Here is a 15,352-nt window from a genome sequence, read left to right on the forward strand (position 1 = left end):
TGTCTGGTGTATTTCAGGTGTTATAAGAGAGTAATTCTTGCCAAAACTTCTGTTCTTTAGTGAGATTTTTTGAATCTCTTTTTGCATAACTTGTTCTCCATGTCAAAATTTCCATTGTCAACATTAATTTTGCAGTCTGTCTGTTGATAGTTTTTTTTGACTCCTTCCATGAACGGTTTGTACCTATAGTTCATTTGTACTGTGGGTTGGCTAAGAATTTTTTTTATTTTTATTAATTTTATATACACTTTTTCATAGTTCTATTTCTTTTTTATATAATCAGAAACCATCCTTTAGAGACCAAACATGGAACATATTCAATCTGCTTCAGGCCACTAATAAGTGGTCATTGGTCTCACACCAGGTAATGAAATTCATCTCCCATGTAAAGACTATCACAAACATCAATGATTACAGTGGGATTCTACAGCCTGTTGATTGGAAAGCAGGTATACTAACCAGGCTGGCTGGAACTCTGACATTTAAATGTATGAAACAGTTTATTATTATTATTATTATTTTTTTAATGTTTTAGTCACACTGTAGCTTTTTGGTTGCCTGATTGCTTATTATCATTAACATCTTGTCTGCCTTAATAAAAGCATTTCTCATTCAAAAGTTCAGTGTCTGGACATGGTATTATCTCCATAAATTTGGTTTGGTATGTCATTAATTTTGGAATCCTCTCCCTTCTCAGGTTTTCACTGAAAATTAGCTATTAATTATCTTTCTCAAACTCCTTACTGCTACAAATGCAAATGCTTTAATAAACGTAGTACTGTTCTTGATATATTAATACCATCAAAACAACCTTATTACTATGTGTTGAAACAGATCCCATTATTGATCAACTATTTCCAAGTTTTAAAATATGAGATGATCAGTAACACATTTTGTTGTCTGATTTGCGTGTGTGTGTGTTTATTTGCCCACACTCATAAAATAAAAATAAAAACACCTCAGGTTAAAAACTATTAAACTCATATATTACATTCACTTATCTCTATCTCAGAAATAAGATAAGACAAATTATAATACATAAGAAACAATGTTTAATTAACTATACAAACTTAATTATTTACGTAAAGAAAATTGTAAGATTTGCTTTCTCTTACACTCACCTGCTTCAAATTTAAATTCAGGAATAAAAAAAAAAAAAAAATCCAGTACCAAACAATCTTCTCTACGATTTAATTGTTTTCTATATCATTTATAATAAGGAATCATCTCGCCGTTAACTGTTATGGCTACCCATAACCCCACATTGCTGGTATTAGTTGAAGCCAGTGCAGTACGTGAATTATAACTCACTGTAATTCTTTACAAAGAAAAAAAATTCATCCTACTTCTGTAGCTTCAGTACAAATAATTCTCAAGAATGTTTATCCACTCCAAAAGTTAAACGTGAAGAAAAAATACATGGAGTAAACTGTTTATTTACAGTTCTTTAAAAAATATCTTCATTACATGAATTCAAATCCTTTCCTTGTCTAAATAATAGTTTTCTTCTTATCTTCAGTATTCTGTAAATCACAAACTATAAGAACACTATTTAGAAGAAACATCTCTGTTTGAGATAAATTGTTCTAAGTTTCATCTTTAACACGGGGTTGTATAAATAAATGACAAACCTCATGTCGAAACTCTCTTTTTAAACTTGAGTTACTGTATTTGGGCTTTCTAGATTATCTTCTGATGGTCGTACACCAATTGAAAGAAATGTCTACTTTCAGATAAATCCATAGGTCTCTAAATACGTTCTAATGACCCTTTCTCCAGCCAACATGGCTACTCATAACCACACGTTACCCAGCCTTTCTTTACCTTGTGCACCAAGATCAAACTCACTGGTATTAGTTGAAGGCAGTGCAGTACTTGAATTATAACTTAATCAAGACCGCATGTTTTTCTTCACTGCCATTACAAAATATTGCCAAAGTTATTGAAAGCTTTTCCACTTGGTTATACTAAAAATTAAAGATGCCAAGAAATTATATTCTTGATTTAATCCTTTATTCAAGTGTAAGCAAACAAAGTTTATGCATGAAGTAACTTCACAACTGGGCAACTTGTATATAGAGGCTAATGACTTCACATCAGTTGGCTTAGTATCCATGATGCCAAGCTCATGTCCTTACAGACATGTATAATGCTATGCATTATGAGAAGTGTCACTACCCAGACCAGTTTTGATGCTTATTAAGGTCTCATCAGTGGGAGCCAGACTCAGAAGTGTGTTACTAAGGTTGAAGTAATGCATAAGTTATATTTCCATATACAAGTAGCCAAAAGGTGTCACACCTTATTACTAAAAAAAAAGACTGGATTAGAGATAGATGTTGAAAATTTTTCAACTTGGTTTTCTTTAATTTATAGTATAACCATAAACCTTCTGAGGATTTTAGTAGTAAGGCGTGACACCTTTTTGCTACTTGCGCATGGAAATATGACTTCTGCATTACTTCAATCTTGGTATCACTTCTAGGTCTGGCTCCCACTGATGAGATCTCAATAAAGGTTGAAACCCGTCTGGTTAGTGACTCCTTCCATAATGCATAGTGGCGAAGTTTTGTTAATGTTAAGTTAGTTTGGTAAGTGGTTGGAGCACTCACACAAACATGATCAGTGAGAGGAAAGAATTTTTTATGGGATGGAAGGTGAGAGAGAGGAGGAGGACAGCCATCATAGAAAATTGCACAATAGTGTGGTAAGCCTCTGTTGTAATAAATCCTTTTACTCTCATTAACTAGTTTAAAGAGTAATGCAATTTGGAACATAATTAAAGTGTAAAAATATGCTAAAGGATTAAGGGAAACAGCCAATAAACTATTTGTTGTAAAGTTTAATATTGTTACAAAATTTAAAATTGGTTGTATAGTGTGTCAGTTAAAATATATGCAGTCATCCCTCGAGTTAAATCTTGCTTCCGCTCCATCTGGCAGGATACATTAAATCAACAGACTTTAGGGATTAGGGACTTAACCGTAATAAGTATACTGCCATTTTAATTTTTAAACCTTATAAAAAAGTACTGTGCGTTACTACCACTATAAAACAGAAGAATAATCATCCAAATCTTCCTTCACAATCACATCATCACCTTCCCTATGTGAAGGACCAGACTGCAGCTCTTTTGATGTAACCTTTGTTTTTTGATTAAATACAATGTCCTTTGCTTATTCCTCTTCTTCTTTTCATCATAAATACATGCACGTGATGCGTTTTGCTTATAGCAAGAAAACACATCATGTACATTCCTTTCTACTAATAAGTAGCATTCAACATTGGGATCCATGTCTTCAGCCATTTTGAGGACATTGCTAACTACAGAGAACATTTCTACAAGACCCTTCACTGAATTGTTTAACTACCTATTCTTGTTTCTCTTTTCCCTCTTACTTTTCTTTTGCTTCCTCTTCTGCAACATGTTATTCCTCCAGTTCGACCAATTCTTTGTTGGTCAACTCTTCAGGGATGCTTTCTATGAGTTGAATTATGTCGTCATCATTCACTTAGAGATTCAGATTGTTTGCTAGGTCCACTATCTCTTCACTCAATTTACAAAGGTCTTCATTTTTTTTTTTCCGAACTTCCAAAATTGTGCACAAACCTTTTTAATGTCTTTTTCCATATGCCACTCATACATTGAGAGGTCAAAAAGTTCTCTGTAGATAATAAACCTTAAAGACTGCAAGAACTCCCTGATTCATCGGTTGGATCAATGAACTAGTGTTTGGAGGGAGACACATGACCTTGATCTTGGGGTAAAGATCACTGATGTAAGGTGCATAACCTGGAGCATTATCTAGAATTAATAAGAGTTTAAATTCTACATTTTCTTTCACACAATAGCTTTCCATTTCACTCGCATATTTTATTAAGGCATCCACAAACAATTTTTGAGTCATCCACGACTTTTTATTGCTTTGATAATGAACTGGAAGAGTATGCTTCCTAATGGTTTTAAAAGCTCATGAATTCTCACTGTGCCATATTTACAAATGGTTTCCGTTTATATGCAGCTGCATTACCCCTCTAACAGAATCGAGGAAAATCCAGGCATAGATTTTAGCTTTTTATGGATCAATGTCTGCTGAAGCATTTTTTTTTCCAAAACAAGGAGATCTCATCCATATTAAATATTTGCTGTGGCAAATAATTTTTCTCCATAATAATTTTATCCAATTTCTCCACAAACTCCTTGGCAACTTAGTTCTCACATTCTATAGCATTCATTCCAAGGATGCCCTCATGTGTTTTCCCCACCTTCCATAAAATGAAAAATTCCATCTACTGAAATCCTATATGATCCTTTCAGAAGTCTCTAAGACTCAATCATATCATTCCTCTTTCTTCTATTTGTTAGTATCTGCAGTCTACAAATTCTGTACTTGTCTTCATAATCAGTATTCTACAATCCTGATATATATTTTTGACACTCTCCTTTGCACTTTCTTCACTGTATCAGAATCACCACCACCAATCAAATGAATATGTTAATTGATAAGTCTCCAATATGATGACATCTAACATTTTAGTTTTCTAAGATGTTAATTAACTGCAGATTCACCATACATTTTCACATTATGCATAGCAAAACACTGATTGAATTCGTAGGCTTAATCGGGCCTGTTTTCTCCTTCAACATGTTGAAGAGACTTAATGCCTTAGCAGTTATGGTCATAGTGCTAAGGGATATGCGCTTTTGGTTCAGATCCTCTGTCCATGATGCAAGTAGCCTTTCCATATCACCGATAGGACCTTGTTGTTGCTTCATCACTAATGTTGATTTAATGAATCAAATCCTATAGCAGCCTCTACAATTTTATCTTTATTTTTCAATATGGTTGTCACTGTAGCATGAGACCATCCGAAGTCGTGCGATCACATTGATGAGCTTAACAGCTTCACGTTACTTTAAAACTTGCACCTTTGTTTCAAGATCAATTGCTCATCTCTTTCTCTGTGATTCTTCACTAGGTTTTTTTGATTGGGTGGTGTAGGGGCCATGCTGCACAAAATATTCAACAATAAATACACAAATAACCTATTTCTCAAACACAAAATCAACAGAGGAACTGTTGAAGGCACGTGTTGATTGCCAATCACCTAGGGAGGTTGCTGCTGAATGCACTGTTGCCACTGCTCACAATGCATTGTTGCTGAATAGAAACCTTTTTACTTTACACTCGCTTACGTCTTGTTTGAAAGTATAGTGGAAAATGTTATTTATTCCCTTATGGAATCGCAGACATAAGTCAAGGGACGATTGTACATATATGATACCCTGTAATATTTATTTCTAGTTTTAATATATTCCATAGAATATATGAGGTAGAAATTACTTTCCTGAAAAGGTTTTGTGAATTTTGGTACTTTGATGTTTTTTTTTTTTCATTTTTAGTGTTGATTTGTTTTTCAGAGACAGTCTAAGCATAGTGATGCCAAACTGAAATCATTGAAGGCACGCAATGACTATTTACTCTGTATGGATGCTGCAAATGCAGCAATCCACAAGTATTTTGTAGATGATCTGTCGGATATTATTGATGTAAGTTATTTTTGAACAAGTGTAATTATTTTTTAATTCATATTATTTATTTATTTTTAATAGATTCTCTCCTACCTCCAAATTCTTGTGTGTGGAGTTTAGAAGATAGAAGAATTTATTCATTGACTTAATTAACTGCAGGCTTAATTTCTGCAAAATCATTACAACTTCTCATTAACTGTTTTCTTTGAAATTACTATTATTAAGAGGAGACTGCCAGGGAGTCAAGTACTCATCAGTGGAGGCCATACTATCTGCACCTGCTCTCATACCTGTTCTTGAATTCATTCACACTACTTGCACCCCACATCCAGTAGCAAGCCATTGGAATCATACACCACTCTGAGAGAAAACTTAGTCCTCACATTCTTGATGGCATTCATTCCAAGGATGTCCTCATGTCTTTTCCCCACCTTCCATAAAATGAAAAATTCCATCTACTGAAATCCTATATGATCCTTTCAGACGTCTCCAAGATTCAATCATATCATTCCTCCTTCTTCTATTTGTTAGTATCTGCAGTCTACAAATTCTGTACTTGTCTTCATAATCAGTATTCTACAATCCTGATATATTTTTGACACTGTCCTTTGCACTTTCTTCACCGTATCAGAATCACCACCACCAATCAAATGAATCTGTTAATTGATAAGTCTCCAATATGATGACATCTAACATTTTAGTTTTCTAAGATGTTAATTAACTGCATGAAGTCACCCAGGGTTGGAAGGAAAAGAAGATTTAAAGGTTAAAAAAAAAAGGTTCTGTTTAAGTGACCACTTTAGAATATTTCAGGTCATGCATTTTTGAATATCAACAATGTAATGTTCTACCTTCTTTACTGTTTTCTTCATTCTTCATATGATTCTGCTATTGATGTTATCTCTTTACTCCGATTTTTCTCAGAGCCTTCTGTTGGTCTGTAATATTGGATAAGCAATAAAACAGTTAATCAAACTTGCAGTTCCATAAAATCGGTTTGAATGTTGTCTTGTGTACTGCTAGTTTAGTGTTTTGGCTAATCTGTCTTATTAAATATAAAATTATTCAGACTGGCTTTCTTGGTCACCAGCTTTGTTAATTCCATTATCTGTTACCAAATTTAATTTACAACCTTCACTAAAAATTGCCTGAAATGCCTCAAGTATTTTTCTTGTTCTGTAGGTTCTCCATTGAAAATGCTGTTGAAAATTGAAAATGGTATTTTCCACATTCCTACCTGATTTTCTTAATTTTTGTCTTTTTATTGCCGATTTATTTTCATACCAAACTTATTAGAGCATTTATTCAATGTAGTTACAGTCCTAAAGACTTGTATCTGAATTTATTTAAGAGTATATCTTTTGCATTGAGTAAGGAGCTGAATTGAATAGTTCCAATGTTGATATCAGATTTAGTGCTGCTCTCCCTTCATATTATGTTTCATATATATATATGATGAATAACAGGGGAAGGGAAAGTGGTATTAAACCTGATATGAAAATTGGAAATATTCAACGATGCTTCTTAGTTAGTGCAAATGATGATATACTCTTGTATCCTTGTCTTAAATATCCTGATTTTACACCACACTATGTGCCTCCTTCAGTTCTAACATCTATATTTACAACTTATGTATTGCTCATAAATTTATATTGCTCTCTATAGTGTTCATCATATTTTAGGATTTTGAGCAGCTTTCTTCAAACACATTTCCTGATTATAGGTTTAATAAGTGAATGTTCCAATCGTGAACATCTTATCCATTTTCCAGAAGTTTGGTAGTGAAAAAAAAAAAAAGGGAAAGAGGGGGAAACCTCTGTTTAGGAGACATTTTTTGAAATATCTTCACAGAAACATTTGAATCAAAGCAGTTTCTTTGTGCAACATTACTTTAAGGGACTACCCTATGTGATGTTGATATTCCCACAAAATTGACCTTTTCTCAAGGAGTAACATCAGAGTGAAACACCTTAAGGTATGCTTCCAATGAGGAAATTTGTTCCAAATTAAAAGATAATATTCCTGGTACTGACCAGAAATATCACCCTCACATTTAGCACCACGAAACCCTCAGTCAGCACAAGTAGAGGATCTTAATTGCTCTGTCCTGTATCCTTGTTATAGATCCAGGAATGAGCTGTTACACTTGTTTACGAATGCTAGAAGTATCAGAAACAAAGGAAATGAGATGGTTGCATTAATTGAGTTTATTTGCCCAAACATTATTTGAATAAGTAAGACATGGTTGGATGAGGATGACATCCTGCTAGGAATAGAGATGGAAGGATACGATGTTTTTCGTTAAGATAGAAAGGGAAGCAGAGTCTTATTGATGATAGAAAAAGAGTTATGTCCATACAAAGGAGAGAATAGCAGCAGTGGTTTTGAGGCAGTATGGTGAGAGATAGAGGTGAATAGAATGAAATACCTGTAGACTTGATAATGTAGAGAGTAATGATCATGAAATATATAAGCAAATAGGAAAAGGGTGATGATTATGGGTGATTTTATTATGGCAATAGAAATTGGGATAACGAGATAGCAACTGGAAGTAAAGAAAATGAATTTCTTGAATTTTTCAGAGCTAACTACCTCAGACTTTAGGCATGTGAGGATTGAAGGTCTTGAATTTGATCATCTCATCAGAGGATCATTACAAATGAGGTGACAAATCTCCCGCCAATTGGTGAGTGTGATTATGAAATGTTTACCTGAGTCACTGAGCCAGCCATGTGAGGAAAGGGTATATGTGGAACTACAAGGCTGGTGATTATAAGAAGTTCAGGAGACAGCATGAAGCTGTAGCATAGAATGAAGAGTTGGGTAGAAAGGATGTCAATGCTACTCGGGTGCTATTTAAGAACTATCTAGTAGAGCCAATGTCTAAATGAATTCCAAGGGTCAGAAGGCTAAATAATGTCATCATCATCATCATCAAATTCCTGCCATGCACCCTCAAGGGGTGTACAGGATATGATAGTACTACATGAAAAAATTTACATCATTACTAACTTCCTACCTACAATTTTCCTCCAAATTAGTCTGTTACTTGTCAAGACTCCAACATTATCAGATCTTATATTTCTATCGTCTAAGGCACTTTGTACCGTATCAATCCACCTATATCTTGGTCTTCCTCTGGGTTGTTTTACTGCCAACCTGGCAGAGAACACTTGTTTTGCTAATCTCTCCTCGCCCATTCTGTTTAAGAATGGTAATAAACAAATGGTAATAATCAAGATCATGATGAGTGCAAAGAACATGCAAGGAAAGTAACTCAGTTGGTAAAGGTAGCAAAAGTGTAATATGAGCAGCAGCTAGTTAATGGGGTGGGGAGGAGCAGAGATTATGGTGAGGTGAGATTGATTGGAGAAAATGGTATATTCGTTTTTTGATTTTTTTAACGATACTAGTGACATAATGATTAAAAATATATACATGTTAGCACAAGAAAAATGTTTAATTTGCCAAATATTTCAGTCTGAATATTGCAGACCATCTTCAGTGGCTACATAGGAATAGTTTTTTAAAAAAACAAAGTGGAATATGAACAATTGATCATTCATACATAGAAACGAGCCGCGTGGTCATATCACTAAGTATTAGAAGAGTAAACATTTTTAAAACATAATTAAAGATATTAATTCAGAAATTCATATAATGATCTTAAATAACATTAGACTGATAAAAAAAAATAAAAATTTATGTGTTATCCTGATTAAACTTTCCCAAATTTTTGATATAGATATACAGTCATTATGATTCAAGTTAGGATGTTGAAGTAAGGCCTCTACACTTTCTTTAAATAAACGTTCAAATTTGTAGTGACATCTGTGTAGGAAGAGAGACTTGGAGCAAAGAATGTTGTGGTTTGTTTCTAATCCATGCTGAGCTAATCCAGATTTTTCAGGTTTGTTGTGTTGAATTGATGACTGATGCTCTTGAATTCTTTTTTCCTATGGAACGTCCAATTTGTCCAAAGTAAGAAAGATTACAAGGAACTTGATACACATCAGGTAGAGACAAGGTTGAGCGTTTATCTTTAGATGAAGGAAAATGGTTGGATAATTTGTTAATAGGTGTATAAGTGGCTGTTAGATCATATTTCTTTAAAATTCTCGAAATTGGTTCTGAAATCCCGGAAATGCAAGGAATTGGAACTCGACGTATTGAATCTTGGTTGTTCTGTGTTGATTTGTAAGAATCGAAAAGATGTGTACTCTTTTTGGAGAAGCCATTTAGTTTCATGTGATGTTTGATAGTCGAAAGTTCCTTCTGTAATAAATGAGAAGTTGAACAGACTGTATAGCTATATCAAAAATTTGGGAAAGTTTAATCAGGATAACACATAAATTTTTTTTTTTTTTATCAGTCTAATGTTATTTAAGATCATTATATGAATTTTTGAATTAATATCTTTAATTATGCTTTTAAAAATGTTTACTCTTCTTAGTGATATGACGTCACGCGGCTTGTTCTATGTATGAATGATCAATTGTTCGTATTCCACTTTGTGTTTTAATTTTTTTTTAATTCCTATGTAGCCACTGAAGATGGTCTGTAATATTCAGACCGAAATATTTGGCAAATTAAACATTATTCTTGTGCTAACGTGTATATATCTAATGGTATATTCAGTTCGCAGATGTTGTGAAAGGACACATCTGCTCTACAACATAAGTGTTCTACATTGCACTTTACATCTATCATCTTCCAAATCCCATGTTCATATTCCAACTCCCAGTACTGGGACAATCATATCCTTTTTCAGCAAGTCCCAGTACTGACAAATTAAAGATGCCAAGAAATTATACTCCTGGTTTAATTCTTTATCCAAGTGTAAGCAAACAATGCTTGCTCCTGAAATAACTTCAGGACTGGGCAACTTGTATACAGAAGCTAATGACTTCTGTATATAAATGCAAAGCATATAGCATTATGGGAAGGGCTACTACCCAGTCTGGTTTCAACCTTTATTGAGGTCTCATCACTGGAAGCCAAACTCAGAAGTGATATCACAGTTAATGCAGAAGTCACATTTCCATACATGTGTAGACAAATGTCACACCTTATTACTAAAATACTCTGGATTAGAGATAGATGTTGAAAGTTTTCCACTTGGTTATACTATAAATTAAATATGCCTCTCACTGATGAGACTCCAATAAAGGTCAAAAGCAGTCTGGGTAGTGACTCTTCCCATAATACATAGCATTATACATGTCCATAAGGATATGTGCTTTGCATTATGGGATACTAAGGCAAGTGATGTGAAGTGATTAGCTTCTGTATGCGAGTTGTCCAGTCTTGAGGTTACTTCAGGTGCAAACTTTGTTTGCTCACACTTGGGTAAAGGATTAAACCAAGAATATAATTTCTTAGCATCTTTAATTTATAGTATAACCAAGTGTTAAAACTTCCAACTCCCAGTACTGACATAGAGGCTGTTGACATTTGTCTCATTAGTTGCTCTTATTACTGCTGTATCTACCTATTATTTTAATGTAGGTATATCCCAGGATGAACTTGATGACCTCATATTTCAGTTGCCACTTCTGTATTCTTAATGAGGAATTTAAATGGTTATAATACTCTGCTGGTAATGCACACAACATCAGATGAAGAGTTGTGGAGAACATACTTGACAGGAATAACGAGCCTTTCTAAAACACTGGAAGTAGCACTGTCTTCCGCATTCACTACTAACATTCATGTTTGTGTCTTACCTGAATATTCACTGCTGTTGATTTAACAGTTCATCCACCATCCCTCTTCTCAATGTTAATGGGAGCTAGAAGATAACATCTGTGGGAATGATAATTTTTCCCTGTGGTATCCAACTGCTTATATGGCAGCCATGTATTTCATCATAGATAGCACAATTAAAAAATAGATAAAAGTTGACTGGAATATCTTATTGATGGCAACTTTGATTTTGCAGCAGACAGCTTCTCTCTTATTAATGAAGCAGATAAATCATATTAAGTTTTCCGAATTCCTGTCTGTGTTTGTATTTTTGATATTTTTATTGCTAATTTGCATGCCAAATTTGTTACACAGTTTAATGAAAGAATCTAGAGGTTCTCATTGGATTCATTTAGAAGTACAATTTTGTATGTGTAAAGCAAAAGATAAATTTTATATCTCAAAGTCTGATATGGGGTTTAATTGGCACTTTCTTTCATGTTTCTAGACTATTAATCATTATAACGATATAGAAGACTTATCTGATTGCCGATGAACAGATTGACCATTCTGTGTTAGAATGCAACAGCTTGTGAGGGCTATGAAGAAATGGAACTGTTATAATCCTGTGAGAACACAGAAAGTGATGTTGCAAGAGATGAACATTTTGTAGAGAACGATGTCATGTATACTAACTGATGACCTGGGAGTAAGAGCCTATCGTCATTCTTCTAGACACTTCCTAACACCACCACTTATTTGGCAGAGGGTGATAAAATCAGAAGCACTCCTCTGGAAGTACGCAAACAACAGATACAGCAATATTCTGTATCTGTTGTATCTGTTGTATCTGTTACAACAGATACAACAGATACAGCAATATTCTCTTCAGAGATTTTCATCATTTGATGAGTCATTTAATCACCAAAATGATCTGGTCTATGCACCAGATGGTCGCACAGCACCCATAGCACCCAGGATTCAGTGAGGCCATCACCGACGTCAGTGATGGTTTGGTGGGAGTGATGTATCAGGGCTATCCAAGTTGCATTTCTGTGGTCAAAAACCTTCACTGAATGTATCAAGACACTGTGCTAGAATCTGTTATACAGCCTTGAACAACACCTTATATCACAGTAGACAGTAGACCTTCCAATAGGACTGAGCCTGTGCAAAAAAAGCGAGGATGACACAACAATGGTTGAAAGTGAATGTGCCTGATCACATATCCACATCTGATTGGCCATCTGGAAGTCCTGATCTGAATCTCTCGAATTTCAAATTGTGGTCAGAGCTTGAGAGAAACAATACCCTAGCATCTCCAACGAGAAGATAGATTTGGAGTGAGCAGTGACAGTATTTCTGCTTGTTTCTTTTAAAGTTACATGGTCAGCATTCATAGTGAAGAATTTATGGAGACAAAAACAAACACATTAGAATAATTACTTTACGCATGATTAAAAAAATAATATTATACGTTTCGACCTCTGTATTGAGATCATCATCAGGAAAACACACATCGTTAATTGTTTATCCTTGCCTGACTTCTGGTGAGGAAAAATTAAATAGTTTCTTAAGTCTTCTCTTATTAAGATTTTCTTTTGTTTGGGATTGTTCTGGATGCTATATGGGTTGAAGATGGGTTCTCCAGATTCTAGGATTAATAATTCCATTAACAGTTTTAATACTGCATCTTTACGTTTGTTTACATTTCTCTCTACTGCAAATGGTGCCATTTACGGTCTGTAAGTGTTGATAAATTTCAACTTTTTTTAATATATTTCTGTATATCTTACGGTAGTAAATGATAAAATGGACTATTATTCACATATATTTTATGCATTCATGACATGAACTTTTCTTAATTTTTTCGATATTTCTAAGCTATGTAGTCCAGCTGTGAGTTTTTTCAAATTGTTGCAAATCTGAGTATAAGTGGACCCGTGCAGTTCAAACCCATTTTGTACAAGGGTCAACTGCCAAGAAATTGTGTAAGCAAGCAAAGTTTGCTCATGAATAATTCCACAACTGGAATACTTCTATATTGAGGCTAACGATTTCACATCACTTGCCTAGTATCCCATAATGCAAAGCACATCCTTATGGACATGTATAATGCAATGCATTATGGGAAGAGCCATTACACATACTGGTTTCAACCTTTATTGAGGTCTCATCAGTTGGAGCTAGACCCAGAAGTGATACCAAGGTTGAAGTAATTCAGAAGTCATATACTACTACTCCTCCTCCTCCTTGGCATTACAGTCCGTTTAGGACCTGGGCCTGTCTCAGGATAATCTTCCATTCTTCACAATTCTGTGCCTTGTTCCTCCAGTTCTTTACTCTCATTTTCTTTAAATCATCTGCCACATTGTCAAACCATCTCCTTTTGGGCCATCCTCTAGGTCTAGATCCACCTGGTCCAGACATGAAGACCTTTTTAATGGCTTTGTCATCCCTCATTCGCTGAGCATGTCCTAGCCACTTGGTCTGTTCAGGCTCAAGACATTCCAGCTTCCAAACCAATGTTCATAATCCTTTTTCAGTTGTCCAAGTTGTTCCGTGAAGTCTGTCCAGTTAATTTTCTTTTTGACTTTCATAACAAGTTGAGTTTTTACAGGGCAGGGTTTTTAGCCCTGTGTCCAACCTTACAAGAAGGAACCCGGCTATACCCCTAGGAACTGGATACCCATTTTAGTTGCCTTTTACAACACGCATGGGCTACATTGGGACTATTCTTTAACCCCAATTACCACACAGGTTATATTTCCATATGCATGCCACGATGAGTCTTTGACTCCATGGAGGTTTTTATAATAATAATTTATAATAATAATGTAATCAAAAGGTGTCACACTTTATTACTAAAATACTCTGGATTAGACATACAGGTCGAAGGTTTTTTCACTTAGTTACACTATAAATTGAAGATGCCAAGAAATTATATTCTTTTAACATTATACATGTCCATAAGGATATGTGCATTATGGGATACTAAGGCAAGTGATGTGAAGTCATTGGCCTCTATACACAAGTAGCCTAGTCATGGAATAACTTCACACACAAACTTTGTTTGCTTACTCTTAGATAAAGAATGAAACCAAGAATATAATTTTCTTGGCATTTTTAATTTATAGTATATCCAAGTGAAAAACTTTCAAGTTGTACATATGCTGCCCTTCTGTCTCTTAATGATTGCCTCACACAGATTTAAGAACTAGAAGTGGGGGGGAGGGGGGGCTAGAAAGTTCTGATAAACACCTAGAACAAAAATTATATTATATAATGAATATACTATAGTAGAGTAATGAAGTTTCCTTCATTACTCTACTATAGTATATTCTTTCTTGTGGGTATATCAGTTGCTTTAATATCATTTGTGTTCTAGGTGTTTATCAGAACTCCCCTCCCCTCCCCTCATATATTGCTTTATAAGAGTGTGTGGTTGATTGAAAGTAAACCTTGTATTTTTCTTTTATTATTATTATTATAATTATTATTATTTTTTTGTTGTTGTTTAAATACATTGTCAGTATGGTGCCAATGTGTGGTAGAACAATGGCAGTCAAAGACGACATTTTTGTGTTGTTTGAATTTATGCAATCTTGTACAGTGTGGATGAGATATATTCATTGCATTTTGGAGTGCAGAAATATAAGACTTTATTCTATATAGGTTCTGCTGTACTGTGGGAAATGGACGAGATTTGGGAGGGGTTGTTGACATCAAACTGAAGTTTAGAAGGCATATTGCAAGTGTGTTACAATATGCAATGGCACTACAATGTGCAAGACCACATTGTAGTGCCACTATGATATGAAGTACTCTAACATCTAGGAATAAGGAGGTGGTTGTGCCATTCTATAAAGCACTGGTCAGACCTCACTTGGACCTGTTGTGCTCAGATTTGGTCACTAGTGATGCAGAAAAATTGGAGTAGGTCCAGAGAAGAGTGACTATGACAATATTAGGATTCTGGAATGCTAGCTATGGAGAGAGAGAGAATGAATGAAGAAATGTGGATAACAGAGTTTGGTAGTTAGAAGGAAAAGAATGATATGCTAGAGATATTTAAGTTAGTGAGGTGATTAGAGTGGATTATAAAAAGAGTAGAAGAATCAGAGGCTATCCCTA

The 15,352-nt window shown here is 34.6% G+C and overlaps 1 protein-coding gene across 4 annotated transcripts in view; it reads left to right on the top strand.

Moving 5' to 3' along the window:
• The window catches only part of LOC150109823 (SLIT-ROBO Rho GTPase-activating protein 1-like), a 564,129-nt gene that overhangs the window by 247,244 nt on the left and 301,533 nt on the right, over positions 1-15,352 (top strand). For all 4 annotated transcript variants that reach the window (XM_090396844.1, XM_090396869.1, XM_090396853.1 and 1 more), the window contains one exon: positions 5,423-5,551. In XM_090396844.1, coding sequence (XP_090252970.1) covers positions 5,423-5,551 — 129 coding nt within the window. The remainder of the gene's footprint in view (positions 1-5,422; positions 5,552-15,352) is intronic.

This window comes from Typopeltis vanoorti, chromosome 1 (assembly GCF_054136105.1).
Source record: "Typopeltis vanoorti isolate ZY-2024b chromosome 1, IOZ_Tvanoo_1.0, whole genome shotgun sequence".
NCBI lineage: Eukaryota > Metazoa > Arthropoda > Arachnida > Uropygi > Thelyphonidae > Typopeltis > Typopeltis vanoorti.